We start from the raw sequence: 20,250 nt of genomic DNA on the forward strand, positions 1-20,250 counted from the left end.
TAAAAAATCATTACATATAATTTATTTTGTTGTAATATACGCTGGTACAAGATTTTATAACTATAATATATAAGATATTTTTATGGTATACTATTTATAAAAAATAGATTATTATTATTATTATATCTTTGATATAAATTTGTGGGATAAATATACCTATTTCGGCTTGAATGGAAAATACTGGACAGGAAAGGAAAATAAAATGTCCAGCCTTTCAAGCCCTACTAAGTAAAGGGGTATCAATTATTATATCGGGAGTACTTTAAATTATTATTTTTTACTAATTATGAATATATAATCCTAATATATATATATGGTATAACTTTTTTATATCTAAAATATATCATATACTTTGATGGTATAAATATAATTTGTAGCAACGTGAGATTACTATTGTTATATATTTTACATAAATTTATGGGATATTTTATTAATGCTGTAAATTTATTACTCTATATTGAAAGTATCTTTTGTACAAAAGAAAGTTTACTAAATATATATTTATAGTATATGTATGATATAAACTTTTGTATTTAAGGAATACATATATCTATTTATGGTATATATATTAATGATTAATTCTTATGTATATTAGAATCTGATATTTGATGAGTTAATATTTTATATGCCATAATATTTTTTTTTCCTAATTAATATTTTGACGAAATTCATTTTCAATGCATCCAAATTCAATTCAATCCGTCCGTTTGCCATCTCTACACTATATAAAACACACACACAGTAATACAAAACACCCTCCAACTTCAATTTTCTCCATACAAAAAATAATCCACTTTTAGTTCCTAATTTTTTTTTAAAATGAAATTTTTGATTTTCCTAATGATGTTTCTTGCTTTAGTTCTAGTAACAAATGGGAATAATAATAATCTGGTAGAATCAACATGCAAGAACACACCAAATTATGAGTTGTGTTTGAAAACTTTGTCTTCAGACAAAAGAAGTGAAACAGCAGGGGATGTAACAACATTAGCACTAATTATGGTGGATGCTATTAAATCTAAAGCTAATCAAGCTGCTAATACTATTTCAAAACTTAGGCAGTCTAATCCTCCTCTTGCTTGGAAAGATCCCTTAAAGAAATGTGCATTTTCATACAAGGTAACGTCACGTTTCAATTTATCTGTTTTACTTTTATTTTTTCGATTCGTTTAACAATGTGTGTCTCTTTTCCTTTTTAACATTACTTTTCTTTTTAGTTTGTTTGAAACATGTTCTTTTAATTTCCTTGTTGGAAACTCATTAATTTCAATTTTCTACGTGACACATAGCTAAGACCAGTGGTGGAGCCACCTTGTAGTTAGAGGGTTCATCCGAACCTCTTTCGGCATAAAATTATACTATTTATATATGGTTAAAATAATTATTTTATGTATATATAGTAGATGTCGAACCTCCTTCGACTAGTTCGTGCATCTACTTCTTCAGATTTTGAACCTGTTGGTCAAAATCCTGACTCCGCCACTGGCTAAGACTAGCTACAAGGTTGAAGAACAAATCTATTTTATTACATTTAAACTTCATTTTTTTTCTTGAATATCACATATTGAATTTTATTATATGGTTCCAAAACAGGTAATTTTAACAGTAAGCATGCCAGAAGCCATAGAAGCATTGACAAAAGGTAATCCAAAATTTGCAGAAGATGCAATGGTAGGTTCTTCTGGTGATGCACAAGAATGTGAAGAATATTTCAAAGCTACAACTACTAAATATTTACCACTTTCTAAATTAAATATAGTTGTTCATGAACTTTCTGATGTTGGTAGAGCTATTGTAAGAAATTTATTGTGAAATGTCATGTCATGTTATGTTATGTGTGTTCTTCACAAAATTAGTGACATGTGTAATAAACCCATCTTAATTATTATTATTATTATTATTATAATAATAAACTAGTTGTGAAAAATTCGTGGTATATACTAGTTCAATATTTGTTCATAAATTTATTTTAAGTGGTGTTAATTAAATAATTTTACATTTTTGCTCTAAATAAATTATATATATCAAATTATCTCATTCTTTTTTCTTGCAAATCTAATATGAAGATGCTCATAATTAGAATGTCCATAGTTAAAGTATTTTTCGTTATTGACCGTTGATTTTTTTCAATCAAAGTAGTTACAAAATTTATATAAATATTATCAATATTTAAAGTAATAAAGTTATAATTAAAAGATATGAATTTAGAATTAAAGGGCATAGTTAAAATGGATCCCATAATTTTGTAAAATTGTGCACTAAATAAATTAAAATAAACCAAAAAAATGTTTTTTTTAATTTTACTAAAATATCCTTGTTGAAGCAAGCATATCGACGAAACCTTCCTGCTTCGGCCTTAACTCTCGCTTAAATAATAAATAAATAAAATAAGAGAAAATGTGTCATGAATATTGGTACAAGTGTCACACGCTTATCCAATATGTTTGTCCCCTTATAAATAAATCTCTACTACTATAACTTTAATATTTTCTCCATTTTAATTTATTTATTTGATTTTGATTTGACACAAAAATTTAAAAAGTAAGAATTGTTTTTGAATTTCTTAGTCTTAGATTAAAAAATTTCCATCTCAATTTATGTAGTACCCCTTTTTTTTCAAGGATGTTTTCGTTTATTGATTTTCGAATGAATTATTTATATATATTAAATTAATTTTTGATACAAATACTCAATGACATGCAATTTTATGCTTTAGATTTATTGTAAATATAATTGATTGGTGATGTTTTTTTCTTGAAAATGAAATGACAAAAATGAATAGTTGAACGTGTCACCATCTAATTCGTCCTTCTAATTCAGCCTCATCATCTAATAGATCAGGTTCAACAAAAAACTTTTTAAATTATTTATATTATTTGTTTAGATTAGCATTAAGTAAAAGAAGAAAATCAGCATTTAGCATTGTTAAAACAATTATAGAGAGCAGCACTAAATAAAATATCATATTATACAAAAAGGAAAAAAGGAACAAAGGAAAATCTCTACATAACTTCTGATACAAGCTATGTTATAGACTTTTCGAAAATATGATTAGATGTAAGTCCGATCCTTTGAAAGCTATTCATTTTTTTGAGTATTCAACATGAATGTGACAATATTTTTTGAGAGTTCGAGCAAAACATATGTCTGAATGGATTTTTTAAAGAGTGATGTAAGCTCTATGAAAAACACTTCTTTTGTGGAACTTCCATGCAGAAAGTGAATTCAGAGGAGTTCCTTTCCATCCAATCGCGATAAAATTTTCATTCATTTCAAGCGTGAAAGAGTTTCCACTACTAAATTTTTCTACCACCATTTTTGCTTGGTACAATGATGAGTTGCTCATTTTCATCTCCTCCATTCCAAATCGCTTGAAATACTTCCTCCATAACTCAATCGTTACGTGCCTAATAGTCCTTTCCTCCCCCTCAACCGCGACAATGTTCCTTATGCCATGCCACATTACCTCTGATTCCATAGTCGTCCTAGTTGATTCATTATTTTCATACAATCCTCGAACAAATCAAAGAAAGCACCATGATAGAATAGAGCTTCAATAAAACGGTTAATAAAAACAGGAGAGTTAAGATTTGCCTCGACCTCTGCAACGATCATTATATGAGGATTCAAACCTTTGATAAATCCCATCAAGAAATCAAGCCTATCTTGTTGTGTTAACATGTTGGAGAGTAGATATTGTGAGTAAACAACAATGGCTTCCTCAGGATCGATATCAAAATGAGATCCAGGATATCTTCCACCATAACAATCTTGAATGAAAACGAAAAATGGAAGGACTCAGCAAAACTCACTAATCGTTTACCAGTCTCCTCGACGTTAGTCCTGGACTGAACACCTAAAAATGCAGTTATCTTAAGATACTCCAGAGGATTTTCAGCATTATGTTGATGAGTTACGAGTGCTTGCATTAGGATAGTCCATTGCATTCCCATTTTGATCTGGAGATCCATTATATGAATCTTTTTTGAGTTTTCTACGTTTTCTACTATAGCTTGAATTCCAACAAATTTTACCACTTGACAGAGAGGCATGTCCTGAACTGCAATCGTGCACGCGTTTATGCTCCTTAACGACTCCTGAAAATTTTGCATTCCATGTATCCCTAAACCTTTCGTGCAATATTTCCCTGTTTCCCTATCGATTCATTCACGTAGAGCTTGAGAGAAATAGTACACCAATCTCTCAACAGGGTTCCCTGTTTTGGAATTCAACTTATCACATTCATTTAAAAGGTTAATCGCGCGATCAAACAACTTCTCCCCGATATTCTCTGCAGAAGCAAGAAGACGTTCAACGAGCATTATGCTTCTAGACACTTCCTCTGGAACGTCAAGCAATGAGTTAGCAACTGGATGATCAAATTCAGTGGATTGAATGAACTTTTGTCCACCTAATCGAAGAATTTCCTCTGTGGATAATTTACAAACAATTGGTGTGCATTCATTTTCACTAGTTTGAACAACATCAATCTTTTGCCCCTTTAATTTCCTGAATCCATTTCCAAAGTCTTTTAGTATGTTGAGTGAAGAATGCAATAAATCTTGTTCATTTTGTTCTTGCATGCTACTTGTTTTTTCTTCTTATTCGTCTTCAATTTTTAGATTACTATATGTAGGATACGATTTTTTATTTTTTTAATATTCTATAAATTATGGAAACTTTGGTATCATCCATAATCGATGTTTTCAATTTCAAGCAAAGGCAAATCAAGCAGTACTAATTTCGATGATACTGCGCATAGCGGGAGCTTAAGTGCACCGGGCTGCCCTTTTTAGTAGATGTTATCATTGGTTCATGTGTACAGAATTGTACTAATTCATAAGCTATATTTATGTAAGAGGTTGTTTCGTCTCTACAATTAAAAAGGACACTAAGATGCACTAAGCTTCTGCAAGGGTATGTTGAAAAGGACAGTTCGATGCATTAAGCTTTTGCAAGGATTTATTCTACACAATTTTACCCTGTATTTCCTCAAAGCAAAAAGGTTGACCTTGTGGTGTTTTCTCAATTTGGTTTATGGTTTATTTTGAACTTACAAAATAAAACATTGCAACCTAAAACATAATAACATAAACCTACATAGGGCAAATCAATAAACCGTACCTAATCGATAAATCGAACCAAATCGAAAAAAACCCAATTAGTGGTTTGGTTTGGTGTTTGGAAAAAAAACCCGATCATTATAGGGTTGGTTTGGTTTTACCTAAAAAAAGTCAAACCGAACCAAAACCGACCCGATTCTAGATATACTACTTTTAAATTATGTTATACATAAAAATATTTATTAAAATGTAATTTATAAAAAAAAATTAAAATTTTTCATAATTTTTGTTTTCTTTCTTACATTTAGATTTGGACTTGAGAAGGCCATCTAAATAATATACAAAAAAACTCATCTTATAAAGTTATATTATAAAGTTAAAACTTCAATTGTTCTGCCTCCATCTTATATGTTGATATTTTGTACTAGAACTCTTTTTAAGAAGCACTATTATGTGCTTTTTATTAGATATTATGAAAAAACTGAGAAACCAGAAAAAACCCCAAAACCCGAAAAAATCCAAAAAATCCGAGAAAAATTGATATCGAAAAACCCGTCTTTTATTGGTTTGGTTTGGTTTATAGATTTAATAATCCAACACAAATGGTTTGATTTGGTTTGTAAAAATTCTGAACCAACTCGGTCTATGTACACTCCTAATTACCTACATATTTGATGCAACTTAGAGACAAATAGACTGTCTTTTTTTTAATCTTTCAATAAGCTACTCTACCTTATACGTCACTGAAATAATCAGGCTTTGACTGCACGAACTAAGACCTCCATAAAAGTTCAAAGAAGTAAAGCTACATACTACTGGAAAGAGATGGGCTAACTCCTTTCTATTTCTTGCGGGCTATTGATTGCCTGCTTACTTTCAAGCCTACACATGAAGACTGTTTTTGGGTAGACATTCATTAAAAAGCATCAAACGAATTCTAAGTTCCATTGCAGAAAGACGGATATTCCTAGCTAATTATCAAACAATCACATATGGGGAAGGTCGTTTTCATGTAAACAAGGAAAGGAAATAACAAGAAAAGTAACACAAATTCAGCTTTCATAAACACAAATAAATCTACCAAAAAACAAGGGGGAAATTTCGAGTACGCGACAAACAATGTACCTTGTTATGGTAATATTCAATTCAAGAACACACAATGTTCCATCCAGATGCAAATTGTAAACATAAAACTTACTATTATCTCATTCAAAAATGAACTTGAAAAAGCCTTTTATCTTCTGCATAAGTCCACTTTTAGGCTTATTTTCCTTTACTACTACTTTAGCCTTTGATGATGCATTTTCCCTTTTCCTCTTCTTCTTAGCTGTCTCCTTTGCTTTCTCCTCCTGGTTTCTGTTGCTCAACTTCTTCAAAGCACTTTCAAACTCAGCAAACATTTTCCTCGAATTTTTCTGAAACTGAACAGAGGTGTAAACTCGAGACGATGACTTGTTATTATCTCCTTGATACTGTCCTGCAGTTGCCTTTCCACCACCATATGTGTTAAGTGATGCCAATATGTACTCTCCACGTTCACGAAAATGTTGATGAACAAATCCTTCAAAGTTCTTTGGAGGCGTACGAATATGACAAAGCATTAATTTACATGACATGATGAATACTTCCTCATTATAAGCTAAAGATCTCTTCAACCAAGTCTCAGACTTGATATGTTTTTCGCGACCAGGCTCATTGAAGTAAGGTTGAGCGTTGAGTACTAGTCCCTGGATTGAGACGAGAAGTTGAAGAATCGTAGAATTTGTAGGTGTCCATCTTTCAACCTTGGTTCCATTCCAAGTGTTGACAAGGCTCAAGCAAACGAATCCACTTGAATACAGATTAGGATTCATATGAAATCCGCGTGACAAATGGTAAATATTTGGAGGATGGTTAGGATAATCTGATGGAAAGACAATGTCGAAGAAGAAAAGTCCATCGTGATATGGAGTCCCTGGGGCACCGATGATCACTGCTCGTAGAAGATCCATACGCAACTCATATGTTCGAACATAAATGGATTCAGGGAGATTTTTCTCAAGGATTTTCCATTCTTTCATGATGCTTCTATAAGTAGAAGTGTTTGTATCATTGAAGTAGTTTCTTTCTTTGTTGGATTGGTTTGATTTGATGTAATAGTGATCTGATTCATCTGATACAACATCAAAATGTGGGAATTTGATAGTTTTACCACATTTTTTGCCCTCACCAGCTAAGAAAATATCAACAAATCGGGTCAGTGGAGGATAAAATATATGCAAACTCTACCCCTACTTTTGAGAGGGTAGAGAGCTTGATTTCTAAAGATACTCGAATGAGCAAACAATGAAAAAAGAGGCACACAACAACAAGAGAATAAGATAATGAAACGCATCCTAAATTACATTGACAATGTATATAGATAGACATTTAAATTTGGCTTCCAGTACTGTTGGTTGAACACTCCAACTTATAAAATTAATGATTATCTAGACACATCTCAACTCGTATCTACTGTATCAGTTTGAACTCTCCGACTTGCAAAATGATCATCTAGACACATCTAAAGTTTATGTTTCATGTCAGAAGAACTTCGACTCTAGTAAAACATTTCAAAGCATGTTTGAAAAAGGAAATACAATACTACATAAGTATAATGTAGAAAAGAATGGTACCAACAACAAAATAAAATCTATACAATCGAATGATAAGATAATAGGAGTAATAGTAATAATATGAGAAGGAGACTAGACTGTGCTCAACTACCGACAAGCCTTCTACCCTAATCTCGATCAATCATTGAACATGAAACAAAATTTTGAAAAATTAATTTCCGAACAAATTTTTCGCCCAAAAAACATAGAGAAAACGTAAGTGCTACAACACGATATGCATAATGTTTTTTTAACTGTTAGTCACACAATGTTTTCCAATAATTTTCATAAAATTTTCGGGTAGTATCTAATTTATATATTTTATTTATTTAGTTTTTTTCCTTAAGCTCTACACAAAAAAATGATTTTCCTTATAGAATTCCTTATTAAACATTCTTTAATTTATCAATCAATTGTCAAGGGGATCTAACCAATAAAATAATATATATATATATATATATATACACGGAGAATTCAACTTATACTATACACATAAAGAACGATTTTGACCCTATCTATCGCACTCCAATGAATGAGAATTCGTATGAACTCAACCCCACTAAATCCGCCCTGTAATCATTCTACTCTTAATTTTTCTATTTTAACACTCAGGATGCACAATTTTCATCAAGGGGATCCAAATTTATTTTTTTAATATATATATATAAGATGAACCTCCAGGAAACAGCCGTCCCACGTTGTGGGATTTCACAAACAGCCTCTGGCAGAAATGCAAGGCAAGGCTGCGTACAATAGACCCTTGTGGTCAGGCCCTTCCCCGGACCCCGCGCATAGCGGGAGCTTTAATGCACCGGGCTGCCCTTTTATATATAAGATGAACGTACATGCGAAAAATTCAAGAGAATTTAACTTATAATATATACACAAAAATAATTTTGACCCTATCTACCGCATTCCAACGAATGAGAATTCAAATGAACATAACCCTCTAAATCTGGTCCCGCGACCGATGTACCCGCAATTTTACTATGTTAACATTGAGGGTTCATATCATCGACCCCAACTCGTTTGAGATTAAAGCTAAATAGTTAATTAATTGTGCTTGAAATTTGAATGTGGTATTAAAAACTACAAAAAAGGAAAAGAAAAATACCTGAAACAATGGCCATACTAGTTCCTTTTGTTCTTGTTTCTTCTTCAGTAAACATATATTAAAGACTCATAATAATAAAAGTATTAAATTAGTTTCATCCCATATAGAGTTCTTGTTTTTCTAGGTGAACTATATATATGGCTTTCGAAGTCCTACTACAAATAAAAATCTTCGACTTATTGAAGATTTTATTATGTGCATAAATGCTTCAAATCTATTATAGTCAAATTTCCTGTAATGACAAAATTAATTTCAATTTTTTTAGATATAGTCAATTTATTTTATAAAAACATTGTTGATTTCGAGGTTTTTTAGTTGTTACCCCAATGGGCTATTATACCCCTGTAATAAACACGTGATATTTTGATTGTGTAGATAATGTTTCAGTCTATTATAGTCAAACTTCTTTTTAATAATATTGTTGATTTCGAGAGTTTTAGATTGTTATAACGGATGACTATTATATTCATGTAATAACATTTGATATTTTGGTTGTGCAGATAATGTTTCAATTTATTATAGTCAAACTTCTCCGTAATAACATTGTTGATTTCGAGAGTTTTAGATTGTTATAGCGGGTGACTATTATACCCCAGTAATAACATTTGATATTTTGATTGTGCAGATAATGTTTCAATCAATTATAGTCAAACTTCTCTATAATAGCATAGTTAGTTCCGGGATTTTTAGATTGTTATAAAGGCTGATTATTATACCCCGTAACAAATTTGATATTTTGATTGTGTAGATAATGTTTCAATTTAATACAGTCAAACTTCTCTGTAACGGAATAATAGGTTCCGAGATTTTTAGATGTAGTCAAATTTCTTTGTAACAACAATTAATTCCAAGGTTTTCTTCGAATCTATTATAGTCAAATTTCTCTATAACGACAAAATTAACTTCAAGAATTTTAGATATAGTCAATTTATTTTATAACAACATTGTTGATTCCGAGGTTTTTAGTTGTTACCGCGATGGACTATTATACCCCCGTAACAACATGTGATATTTTGGTTGTGCAGATAATATTTCAATTTATTATAGTCAAACTTCTCTGTAATAACATTGTTGATTCCGAGATTTTTAGATTGTTATAGCGGGTGACTATTATACCCCAGTAATAACATTTGATATTTTGATTGTGCAGATAATGTTTCAATCAATTATAGTCAAACTTCTCTATAATAGCATAGTTAGTTTCGAGATTTTTAGATTGTTATAAAGGCTGATTATTATACCCCCGTAACAACATTTGATATTTTGATTGTGTAGATAATGTTTCAATTTAATACAGTCAAACTTCTCTATAACGGAATAATTGGTTCCGAGATTTTTAGATGTAGTCAAATTTCTTTGTAACAACAATTAATTCCAAGATTTTCTTCGAATCTATTATAGTCAAATTTCTCTATAACGACAAAATTAACTTCAAGAATTTTAGATATAGTCAATTTATTTTATAACAACATTGTTGATTTCGAGGTTTTTAATTGTTACCGCGATGGACTATTATACCCCCGTAACAACATGTGATATTTTGGTTGTGCAGATAATATTTCAATTTATTATAGTCAAACTTCTCCGTAATAACATTGTTGATTCCGAGATTTTTAGATTGTTATAGCGGGTGACTATTATACCCCTATAACAACATTTGAAATTTTGGTTGTGCAAATAATATTTCAACCAATTATAGTCAAACTTCTCTTTAACAGCATAGTTAGCTCCGAGATTCTTAGATTGTTATAAATGCTGACTATTATACCCCCGTAACAACATTTGATATTTTAATTGTGTAGATAATGTTTCAACTTATTATAGTCAAACTTCTCTGTAACAGCATAATTGGTTCTGAGATTTTTAGATGTAGTCAAATTTCTTTGTAACAACAATTAATTCCAAGAATTTTTCGTTGTTACCGCGACTGACTATTATATCCCTGTAACAACATTTGATATTTTGCTTGATTTGAAATGGGTTAAAATGCATGTTATAATCCAACTTGATATATATATATATATATATATATATATATATATATATATGTGCATACTAGTTCTTCGGCACGTGCGTTGCACGTGTATGCAGCTTGACAACATTCTACTATTTACTAACCTTCTAGTCTAATTTGTGTCCTCCTCAACCTTTGTCATCAGTAAGCTACAATTGTGCATGTCCTATCTAATCATCTTTATCATATACTTCTTCGGTCTATATCTACCTCTTCTTAAACCATTTATATCTCATCTCATGCGTATGCACTAAGGTATCCACGCATCTTCGCTTCACATGTTTGAACCATCTCAGTCTCATTTTCTGAATCTTGTCCACTCTCACCTTGTCCCAGATATCTTTATTTCTAATCATATTTCTCCCTCCACACATATAGCATAGCATCCTCATTTCTTCAACTTTCATCTTCTGAATCTAAGGGTTCTTGAGTGGCTAACATTCCTCCTCATACAACTCGGTTGGTCTAACTACCACTTTGTAAAACTTTTCATTAAGTTTTAGTGGAACATTCTTGTCGTACAATACGTTAGATTTGATCCACTATTTCATCCACTCTATATCAATACGATGTGTCACATCAGCATCAATATCTCAATTTCTTTAGATAATAGACCCAAGATATATACTTGAAGTTTTCTTTCTTTTGGATCACATGTTCATCAAGCCTCACTTCTACACTAGTCTCAGGCATTACGTCACTGAACTTGCACTCCAAGTATTATGTGTTGGTCTTACGGAACCCGAACCCTTTGGCCACCAAGCTCTGTTTCCAATTCTCTATCTTAGCATTAATTTCACTATGAGTATTATTAATCAGAATTATGGCATCCACTAATAACATACACCATAGCAACTTACCTAATCCGATTCTCTACATTAATTCATTTCTCACCAAGACAAGTAAAAAATGGGCTAAGAGTTGATCCTTCGTACAGTTCATAACCAATTGAAAAATGCTTCGAGTCTCCTACTTTCCTTACTAAGTCCAAAAAATGCAAAAACTTAATATTAATTTGAATATCACAAATAATATACTGTTATTTTTTTTCATTACATGGGGTTACCAATGAAAAAAATATTTTCAATTTATCAATTTATAATATTGTATATGTTTTAGTTATGACTCATGAGTGAAAAGATAAATATATATATATATATTATATATATATATATATATATATATATATATATTATTTATTTTTATCACAACCACAAAAGAGTCTTTGGAGGTCCTCCAACATAGAAAGAAAAAATTAAGTTTTACCAGCTAATTTAATGCGTTAAATTAGCAATTTCTAACTATATTACAAATCATTTTAAGAAAAAAAATGATTAAACTCTCTTTTGAAAAATTAAAAATGCTCTTATCTTTCTTTAAAAATTCTTCAAGATGAATATTAATGTTACATTATTTTGGGTCATTTTCTTGGATTTTGTTCATTGTTTATCTGTGAAAAATGTGATTGATTCTCCTCTATTAACACAAAAAATTGGCACTAATCACACAATTATAGTGGATATTAATGGACAAGGGAATTTTAAATCTGTTCAAGCTGCAATTAATTCAGTTCCAAATGGGAATTCCAATTGGGTCATTATCCATATTAGAAAAGGGACTTACAGGTACTTACTTGGTTAATTTTTTCGATCCGGTCATTGAAAAATAGTCATTGTCCTAAAGTTTAATTTTCTCATTTATTCGCGATGTATTTGTATTTTTCTATTTTGATAATGATGGTATCCGCTCCAGATAACTTATGCATTATTGTTATTATTTTATTGAGTACTTGCGACTATGTCAATGTGTGACGCCCATGATGAAGGGAAAATTTGACGCCCATGATGGAGGGAAAACCTCTGAAGAAGAGGTGCACATTATATCTTAGGTGAATCTCACATCGGAATAACAAAATTAAAAAGTTAGAGATCTTATAAGAATGAGTTCAGAATCAACTGTTCAGGCGTATTTTGGATTAATACCCAAGGGACAAATCCATGTGGTCTTAGGGCCAGTACCAACAGATATAGATACCACATAACTCTATCAAATCATTCATCATTAGACCACATCCTTGAGGGTAAAATCGCTTCATACATTAAATGTGATGATATGATATAAAATTAAATATATTAAATTTAAATTCTAGAGCTACCTCAATTCTTTCTTTATTATAAAAAAATGAATTTGTTGAGATTTTTTAAAAATATTTTTTGCAGAGAAAAAGTATATGTACCACCAAAGAAGCCCTACATTTTTATGAGAGGCAATGGAAAAGGAAGAACATCAATTGTATGGTCAGAAAGTTCCACTGATACCACCAAATCTGCTACTTTCAAAGTTGAAGCTCCTAATTTTGTTGCCTTTGGCATCAGCTTCAAGGTTCATAATTTTCTAATATCCATCTCCATAAAATATTCTTTTAATTTGTATCATCATATATATATGGGCAGTACAATGTACAAAGTATCTCGTATTCATGCAGGGTTCGAGGAAGGGCTGCACCTTTAAGGAATGTGATGTAGACAGTCTATCTTAGTGCAAACATAAGTGATTATTTTTATGACCCGAATCCGTGACCTATAGGTCAAATGGAGATAGCTTTACAGTTGGTCCAATTAAAAAAATTAGCAAATTGACTTAACACATTTAACGTTCACTTAATTAAAATATGTGCTTTTGGTCCTTTTTATGTAGAAAACATAACTATTTAGACTTGTTTTTAGAAATATATTACCATCAAATTAATATTCTCCTAAAAAATGACTTTGATCGTATCAAAAACATATATATTTTGAGTGTATTAATACATGCTAGCTGATTTTTCTGAATTTAGTTTGAAATTTATCCAAATTTAATCATGACTTCTCTAAAATTAGAATATTCATATATAGTACCATTGACATATATTATGAAAGTTTTTTTTTCTAATATTATTTTATATTATAAACTTTTTTTTAATTTCTTTGGTAGAATCAAGCACTTAATGGTGTAACTTCAACCTCACCAAACCAAACATCAGTAGCAGCACTGGTGGGAGCAGACAAAGTTGCTTTTTATCATTGTGCATTTTTGAGTACTCACAATACACTTTTTGACAACAAAGGAAGACACTATTATGAGGATTGTTACATTCAAGGTTCATTAGACTTCATATTTGGAAGTGGTCAATCCTTATTTCAAGTGAGTTTAATTTTTATGCCTCGATATAAAGTATAGTATTTATATATACGGCCAGAATAATTATATGAATCAATTTAGGTCAAGTTATACTGACAAAAAAGTCGTTACACTTAAAAATTGGGATTTGTATCCATTGAGAATAATACAAGTTATCAATCATAACAGGTAAAAAGGACATGAAATACACTGATAGTTACATACACTTACGTGTGAATAAATTTTACACGATATTAGTGTACTTCAACATGTTATCATTGCTAATTCACTTTATTCTCTAGATTACTAAACTCACTTTCTATGAATGATTTACTTATATATTTTCTTTTAGATGACCTGATAGTGTTAAAAAGGATTTCCACTATCAACATCTAAAAGTTAAATTCAATTAAAATACAATCGTGATAAATGATGTTTGTTGTACAAATGTCGTCTATGTTTTAGGGTTTAACGAATAAGGTAATGAAATTCCAGTATAGATAAACTTTTATTTTTCTTACCACAAAGCATATAAAATTATCCCTCGATCCATATTTTAGCCTCTTTTTTTTTTGCAGAATTGTGAGATATTTGTAGTAGCAGATAGAAGGGTTGATATTCGTGGTTCAGTGACAGCACAAAGTAGATATAGTGCCATAGAAAATAGTGGTTTTGTGTTTATTGAAGGGAAAGTGTATGGCATTGGAGGTGTGTATTTGGGAAGAGCTAATGGACCTTATTCAAGGGTTATTTTTGCAAAAACTTATTTCTCTAAGACAATTGTTCCTCAAGGATGGACTAATTGGAGCTCTCCAGGATCAACAAAGTAAGACAACTTTTTTCTGTTACTATTTGCTTTTCATACTTGATTTTGATATGTTTAACCTGATCCGAACATCTATTAGAAACAAAAGGTAGAAGTACTTGTAAAATTACACTAGATATATTATTGTTATTATTGTTATTATTGTTATAGCTACAACCATTGAAATCAAGAATTTGGATCAGATTAATAAACTTATGATCATCATGAAATAGACTTAAGTTGTCAAGGAACATAATTTATCATGAGTTGTTCATGTAATGGTTTATTGAGTACTCCGCTTGCAACCATATTGTTGATCAAAATAACTAGGTTTAATGACTTGATCAGTAGCTAATATTGATCCTATTATAAAATTCTCCCACTTTGTGGTCGATATGTCCAATTCGCCTTATATTTATAGGCGTATTTCTGAAAGATTATATAAAGAGGTAGTGGTACATTATACCGAATCATATTTAATTCATACGATCGTAATAGCTCGATTTACTAGGTTTAGGGCCGAAGCTAGCTTGTGTCACGGGGTTCAATTGAATCCCCTTCGCCAGGAAATATTCTTTTAATAAGGCAATAACAAACAATTTTTAGTTATATATAAATTGTTGAATCCCTTTGACACGAGAGAAGATTCTACCTTATATCAAATTTAAATTCTGAATCCGACTAATTCTGATATTTGGTGCAGGAATTTATATCATGGTGAGTACAAGTGTCATGGACCAGGGGCAGCTATAGAAAGTCGTTCTCCATGGTCAAAACAACTCAATGACAAAGAGGCAATGTCATTCACCTCCATTGAATTTATCCAAGGCAAACAATGGCTTCCAGTATGGATTTAATTAAAGTTAAATAATATATTATATGAAGATTAATTAGTACTATATATACTAGTATTATTAGCCATGAAGTGCATCCCTTAATTGTAATTTATGATGCCTCTGGCTATACACATTTTTGCATATTGAAATTGTTAATAAGTACTATTAAGTTAAATTATTTCTAGTTTAAAAGTTTGATGACACTATTGGTGACTATAAATTTGAATCGTTAAATTAGATGAGTCATAAGTTATGCTAAAAAAAAATTGTGGATATTTTAAGCAATATATGTAAAATTTATCGATTCAATAAATTTTTTGAATATAATTTATATCAAAATTGTGTCAATCCATTATAACTTGTGAACAAAACAAGTTTTGTCCATTCACTTGTATTTTCATCAACAATTTGTACCAAAGTTATATGGACCTTTGACTAAACAACAACAAGTACCTCTTGCGATTTCGAACCCTACTATGACTATTCAAGGAGACACTCAGAATTAAAAGGATAAACAAACTTACCTTGTAGATTGTCGAGTTATAAGTTAATTGCATTTTCATTGTGATTACATAGCGTAACTACTTAAACACATTCATATATCAGACAAAAAATCAAGGGATCAAAAAGTTAAGTTTTACCATAATTATTTTAAATGCATTTGAATAACAATAACATTACTTCAAGTAATTATTGCACAAATTTCTTAAATGGGGAATTTTTTTAAAACATAGACCTCAAATGGTCATATTTGTGCAAATCTCACATTCATTTTCATTATGATATTACAAAACGATAATTACTTAAGTATATTCATATTTATTAGACATAAAAACCAAGAGATCAACGGGTCAAGTTTTACTATAGTTATTTGAAATGCACGATATAACTTGTGGGAAAAAAATAACTTTCACAAGAAAATTATAGAAAGTTATGATTCGTCAAGTTATTATTGCACAAATTTCTTAAATTGGAAAAAACTTAAACGTCCACCTTAAATTACCATATTTGAGCAAATCCCCCGTCCATTTTCATTATGATATTACAAAACGATAATTACTCAAAGTAAATTTTATATAAGACAAAAAAATTAAGAAATCAAAAAGTCAAGTTTTACTATAGTTACTCGAAATGCATTTGAATAATGACCCCTCCGACATAACTTGTGGATCCATCAACTTATTATTGCACAAATTTCTTAGATGGACTAAAATTTAAATAAGGAAAACTATACAAATTGGACCCATTAAGCAAAGTATTTACTCAAATTGGACTCAACCTAAACTACTTACCCTGATTGGATCCACGACCCAAATGATTTACATGACTCCCTCTTATTCTATTCACTGAATCACTGCTTCTTCATCATTGATACCATCGAAATATATATAGCAGTGTTCCAGTGAAAAAACTCTTCAATTACTGTTTGATACCATCAAAGTACCATCAAGCAGTAAACACGAATTAGTAATTAAAAACAGGGGCGGTATGAAAGTAAAAAGATAGTCGCTTGTAAGTAGTTTCCCTTTTGGGGTACACGTGTTCTTTTCCCATTTAAATATCGACGTTAAAGGGAAACTTACATAAATATACAATATTAAGAAAATATTTATCATCTATAGCAATAAAAAAAAAATTACTGAACACTTATAATACATTTATAATACAGTTCTAATACATATTGCAGAGAACTATTTATAAAACATATATAATACAAGTTTTATAGATAGATAATACATTTATCACATACTTTAATAGATTCATAATACATTATGTCAATTTCTTACTACACAAACATAATATATATTTTAAAACACTTATAATACATTTATACTGTATGCATAATTCACTTTTAATACAAGTGTAGATTTATCATAATATTGCTATGTATTTCTATAAATTGTAATAAATAAAAAATATCGCTAAAATCAGTAATTAATTTTTAAAAAACACTCAATTAAATAATTTTTCCGACGTTAAATGATCCTATTTGTGCAAATCTCATATCCATAAGAAATGAATCTTTTCCTAAGCCCAATACCAAATCAGGCCCAAGCCTAATAACAAAATTCTTTAGGGCTCCAATTAACTCTTCACAGTTTGGTAAAAACTCTGAAACTGAAACGGTAACGGAATCGGAATCGTAAACGGAGAGAGAGAAAGCAACAATGGAGGCCGGTGACGAAGCACTTGAGATGGTTGACTCAAAGGATTTGCAGCAGCAAAGCAAAGCTTTAGATAAGCTTACTGACCATGTCGAAGATCGTCAGCTCGATTCATCTCGTGTTCAAACGGTACCGTTTTATCCATATTCCTTTCATATTTCGTATGAACCTATGTAATTATGAATTTGCTTCAGTTTTTTGTCATTTTAATGCTGATAATTTGTGTATTTTAGGCTATGGCTTCAATTTATGCATCTAAGGAAGCTGATCTTCAAGCTATGAGAATGAGGTCTGTGATTTTTTGCTTATGAATATGAATATTTTTGGATGGTATTACTGATTGAGTAGTCAGAAACAATTTATTTTTTAAAAAACTATTTTTGTAACTATAAGAATTTGTTAGTTATAATTGTTTTGTTATGCAACTCCTAAAAATGTACTTTTGTTCTATAAAAAGTAAAAAAATTGATGCTCCGAAAACTAGACTATGGCATCAATTACTTCATTTGAATGTTGATCTTCAAGCTAGATGAGGTTTACTTTTCTTCCTTATTTTTGAACCTAATCAAGGATAATTCTCTATACCTCATAGGTTTGCGTACATGCTACCCTTCTCAGACCCCATTCTTTATGATTATACTGAGTACGTAGTTGTTGTTGATACAAATTCGTTGTTTGAATTATTTGTAATCTAGTCTATAATCATTCAAATTTTTATTTATAAGAATTAAGAATTTTGATGCACTTGCAAATTAGGCTGTTGCTGTACTTGTTGCATTGAAGGAAGTTGATATTTAGCTTTGTCTACTTTTCCTCTCTTTTTCTTTTTGGATTTTTAAGTCTTGGTAATTGGAAAGTTGATGGATGGATTTGACTTTTGAATACTCCCGGACACTCTGAAGGAATGACAGGGTTTAGAATACGAAAGTCAAATCATCAAAACTTCAAAGTGAATTCAGATGTTATTTCCTCATTTCTCAAATAAGATTTACATACGTAGATATTCTGATAGAGTATTATACTTCTTATTATTTTTTAAGACATTTGAGACTTGTTTCTAAAAATCGTAAAAACAAAAGAAAATTGATTGGGTCTATCGGAAGCAGTATCTCTATCAAAAGGCCGGGGTAAGACTGCGTACACATCACCCTACCCATACTCCACTTATGGGATCACAAAGGGTATGTTGTACAAAAGAAAATTGTTTGAAAAAGTGCGTCTAATTGTATTTATATGATTGTTGTAACTCATAAGTCGCTTTTGTTGATCTTATCCATAATTCTTGTTTGGTTATGTGAAAGGTGTTTGTACTGAACAATTAGTTGAATTTGTTGCTTCAAGAAAGTTGATGAGTGTTTTGATTGATTGCTAATGTGACGTTGCATTTCTTTAGCTTTCAAATCATTACCTGAAATTTGGGAAACATTGCTTGTAAACTCCAATTTGGGTTATCTTATCTGATTATGAAATGAATTTGAACTCCACAAGTTTTTAGATACATGGAACTTAGTTGATGTGTGCAAGGGACTTTTAGTTTATCCAAATAAAATAATTGAATTGGTTTGGTATGTGTTTACACGCTTATTATACGTGCATTGAAGGGAAATGAAGAGTTATTCAATCATGGAAATCAAATAACAAAATAGTGAATATGATAGAGTGGAATTGTTTCCGTTATCCACCAACAGTTAGTCTCTTGCTTCTCGGATTCACAAAAGAAAAAATCAAAAATAAAACTACACCTAACACCACGTTTTACACTCATATTAACATCAATATTACCTTTGAATGTGTGTACTTAGCTCTTGAACCTCTTTCAGTGTGTTTTTCCTGTTCTGATAATGTCTCTAATGCTTCTTGTGAAGTTGTATAATCCTTTATAAATTAGATGACATCAAGAAATTGTGTCTATTACAGGGAAAAAGAATTAGCTGCTGTTAAGATTAATGCTGCTGATGTTGATATAATTGCAAACGAACTAGAGGTCGGTTTCCTCTTACATCTACACGTGTTGTTTCTGTTGGTTTATTTTAGATCTCTTATGTTGTTTCAATTGTGGAATAGGTGGACAAGAAGGTTGCTGAAAAGACTTTGAGAGAGCATAAAGGTGATGCTGTAGCTGCAATAAGGCATTTGCTGAACTAGTACAACAACTACTATGCCTCATCCCAAACAAATTGGGGTCGGTTATATGAATAGTACTGGGGATTTTTTTCCTTCGATTCTGAAATGTACTAGCAAAGAGACTATTAAATGTTCATCCTATAAATGTAACTTTGATCTGTTGACTGTCTTTCAATTATAATGGTAATTGCTAATATTGAAGTGAAAAATTAGACGTGATTGGTGAGCAAGTTTTGGATTACTAAATGATTCATGCATAACTAATATGTATATAACTTGTCTTCAAACCAAACCAAATCAAAAGACTTGTAAGTGATTTCTATCAAACCAAACCAAA

The 20,250-nt window shown here is 30.7% G+C and overlaps 5 protein-coding genes across 5 annotated transcripts; 3 read left to right on the forward strand and 2 right to left on the reverse strand.

The window, feature by feature from the left end:
- Positions 1-632: 632 nt before the first annotated feature.
- LOC129883555 (cell wall / vacuolar inhibitor of fructosidase 1-like) lies at positions 633-1,870 on the forward strand. The gene is made up of 2 exons (XM_055958193.1): positions 633-1,119; positions 1,594-1,870. The coding sequence occupies exons 1-2, from the start codon at positions 820-822 to the stop codon at positions 1,810-1,812; spliced, it is 519 nt and encodes a 172-aa protein (XP_055814168.1). The 5' UTR covers positions 633-819; the 3' UTR covers positions 1,813-1,870.
- A 1,290-nt stretch (positions 1,871-3,160) lies between these two features.
- Positions 3,161-3,971, reverse strand: LOC129895495 (DELLA protein RGL2-like). The gene is made up of 3 exons (XM_055971221.1): positions 3,824-3,971; positions 3,633-3,770; positions 3,161-3,513 (listed from the first exon to the last, which is right to left on the reverse strand). Exons 1-3 carry the CDS (start codon positions 3,969-3,971, stop codon positions 3,161-3,163), a joined length of 639 nt encoding a protein of 212 aa, XP_055827196.1.
- A 2,134-nt stretch (positions 3,972-6,105) lies between these two features.
- On the reverse strand, positions 6,106-8,924 carry LOC129890810 (putative ubiquitin-conjugating enzyme E2 38). Its single transcript, XM_055966289.1, has 2 exons — positions 8,811-8,924; positions 6,106-7,275 (listed from the first exon to the last, which is right to left on the reverse strand). Exons 1-2 carry the CDS (start codon positions 8,863-8,865, stop codon positions 6,269-6,271), a joined length of 1,062 nt encoding a protein of 353 aa, XP_055822264.1. The 5' UTR covers positions 8,866-8,924; the 3' UTR covers positions 6,106-6,268.
- A 3,292-nt stretch (positions 8,925-12,216) lies between these two features.
- On the forward strand, positions 12,217-15,645 carry LOC129890818 (probable pectinesterase 67). The gene is made up of 5 exons (XM_055966296.1): positions 12,217-12,449; positions 13,044-13,206; positions 13,798-14,007; positions 14,562-14,809; positions 15,492-15,645. Exons 1-5 carry the CDS (start codon positions 12,217-12,219, stop codon positions 15,643-15,645), a joined length of 1,008 nt encoding a protein of 335 aa, XP_055822271.1.
- Positions 15,646-17,653: 2,008 nt separating this feature from the next.
- On the forward strand, positions 17,654-20,088 carry LOC129883569 (uncharacterized). The gene is made up of 4 exons (XM_055958205.1): positions 17,654-17,918; positions 18,023-18,078; positions 19,707-19,773; positions 19,854-20,088. The coding sequence occupies exons 1-4, from the start codon at positions 17,793-17,795 to the stop codon at positions 19,932-19,934; spliced, it is 330 nt and encodes a 109-aa protein (XP_055814180.1). The 5' UTR covers positions 17,654-17,792; the 3' UTR covers positions 19,935-20,088.
- Positions 20,089-20,250: the final 162 nt, after the last annotated feature.

Source organism: Solanum dulcamara, chromosome 1 (assembly GCF_947179165.1).
Source record: "Solanum dulcamara chromosome 1, daSolDulc1.2, whole genome shotgun sequence".
In the NCBI taxonomy this organism is placed as follows: Eukaryota; Viridiplantae; Streptophyta; class Magnoliopsida; order Solanales; family Solanaceae; genus Solanum; species Solanum dulcamara.

Excerpts from the sequence above, each read along its gene's own strand:
- LOC129883555 (XM_055958193.1), top strand. The coding sequence starts at position 820 with ATGAAATTTTTGATTTTCCTAATGATGTTTCTTGCTTTAGTTCTAGTA. Across the intron at positions 1,120-1,593 it reads AATGTGCATTTTCATACAAG|GTAATTTTAACAGTAAGCAT; the intron begins GTAACGTCACGT and ends GTTCCAAAACAG.
- LOC129895495 (XM_055971221.1), bottom strand. The coding sequence starts at position 3,971 with ATGGATCTCCAGATCAAAATGGGAATGCAATGGACTATCCTAATGCAA. Across the intron at positions 3,771-3,823 it reads GACTAACGTCGAGGAGACTG|ATTGTTATGGTGGAAGATAT; the intron begins GTAAACGATTAG and ends TTTTCATTCAAG. Across the intron at positions 3,514-3,632 it reads CTTGATGGGATTTATCAAAG|GATTGTATGAAAATAATGAA; the intron begins GTTTGAATCCTC and ends GATTTGTTCGAG.
- LOC129890810 (XM_055966289.1), bottom strand. The coding sequence starts at position 8,865 with ATGTTTACTGAAGAAGAAACAAGAACAAAAGGAACTAGTATGGCCATT. Across the intron at positions 7,276-8,810 it reads TAGTATGGCCATTGTTTCAG|CTGGTGAGGGCAAAAAATGT; the intron begins GTATTTTTCTTT and ends ATATTTTCTTAG.
- LOC129890818 (XM_055966296.1), top strand. The coding sequence starts at position 12,217 with ATGAATATTAATGTTACATTATTTTGGGTCATTTTCTTGGATTTTGTT. Across the intron at positions 12,450-13,043 it reads ATTAGAAAAGGGACTTACAG|AGAAAAAGTATATGTACCAC; the intron begins GTACTTACTTGG and ends TATTTTTTGCAG. Across the intron at positions 13,207-13,797 it reads CCTTTGGCATCAGCTTCAAG|AATCAAGCACTTAATGGTGT; the intron begins GTTCATAATTTT and ends TTTCTTTGGTAG.
- LOC129883569 (XM_055958205.1), top strand. The coding sequence starts at position 17,793 with ATGGAGGCCGGTGACGAAGCACTTGAGATGGTTGACTCAAAGGATTTG. Across the intron at positions 17,919-18,022 it reads ATTCATCTCGTGTTCAAACG|GCTATGGCTTCAATTTATGC; the intron begins GTACCGTTTTAT and ends TGTGTATTTTAG. Across the intron at positions 18,079-19,706 it reads CTTCAAGCTATGAGAATGAG|GGAAAAAGAATTAGCTGCTG; the intron begins GTCTGTGATTTT and ends TGTCTATTACAG.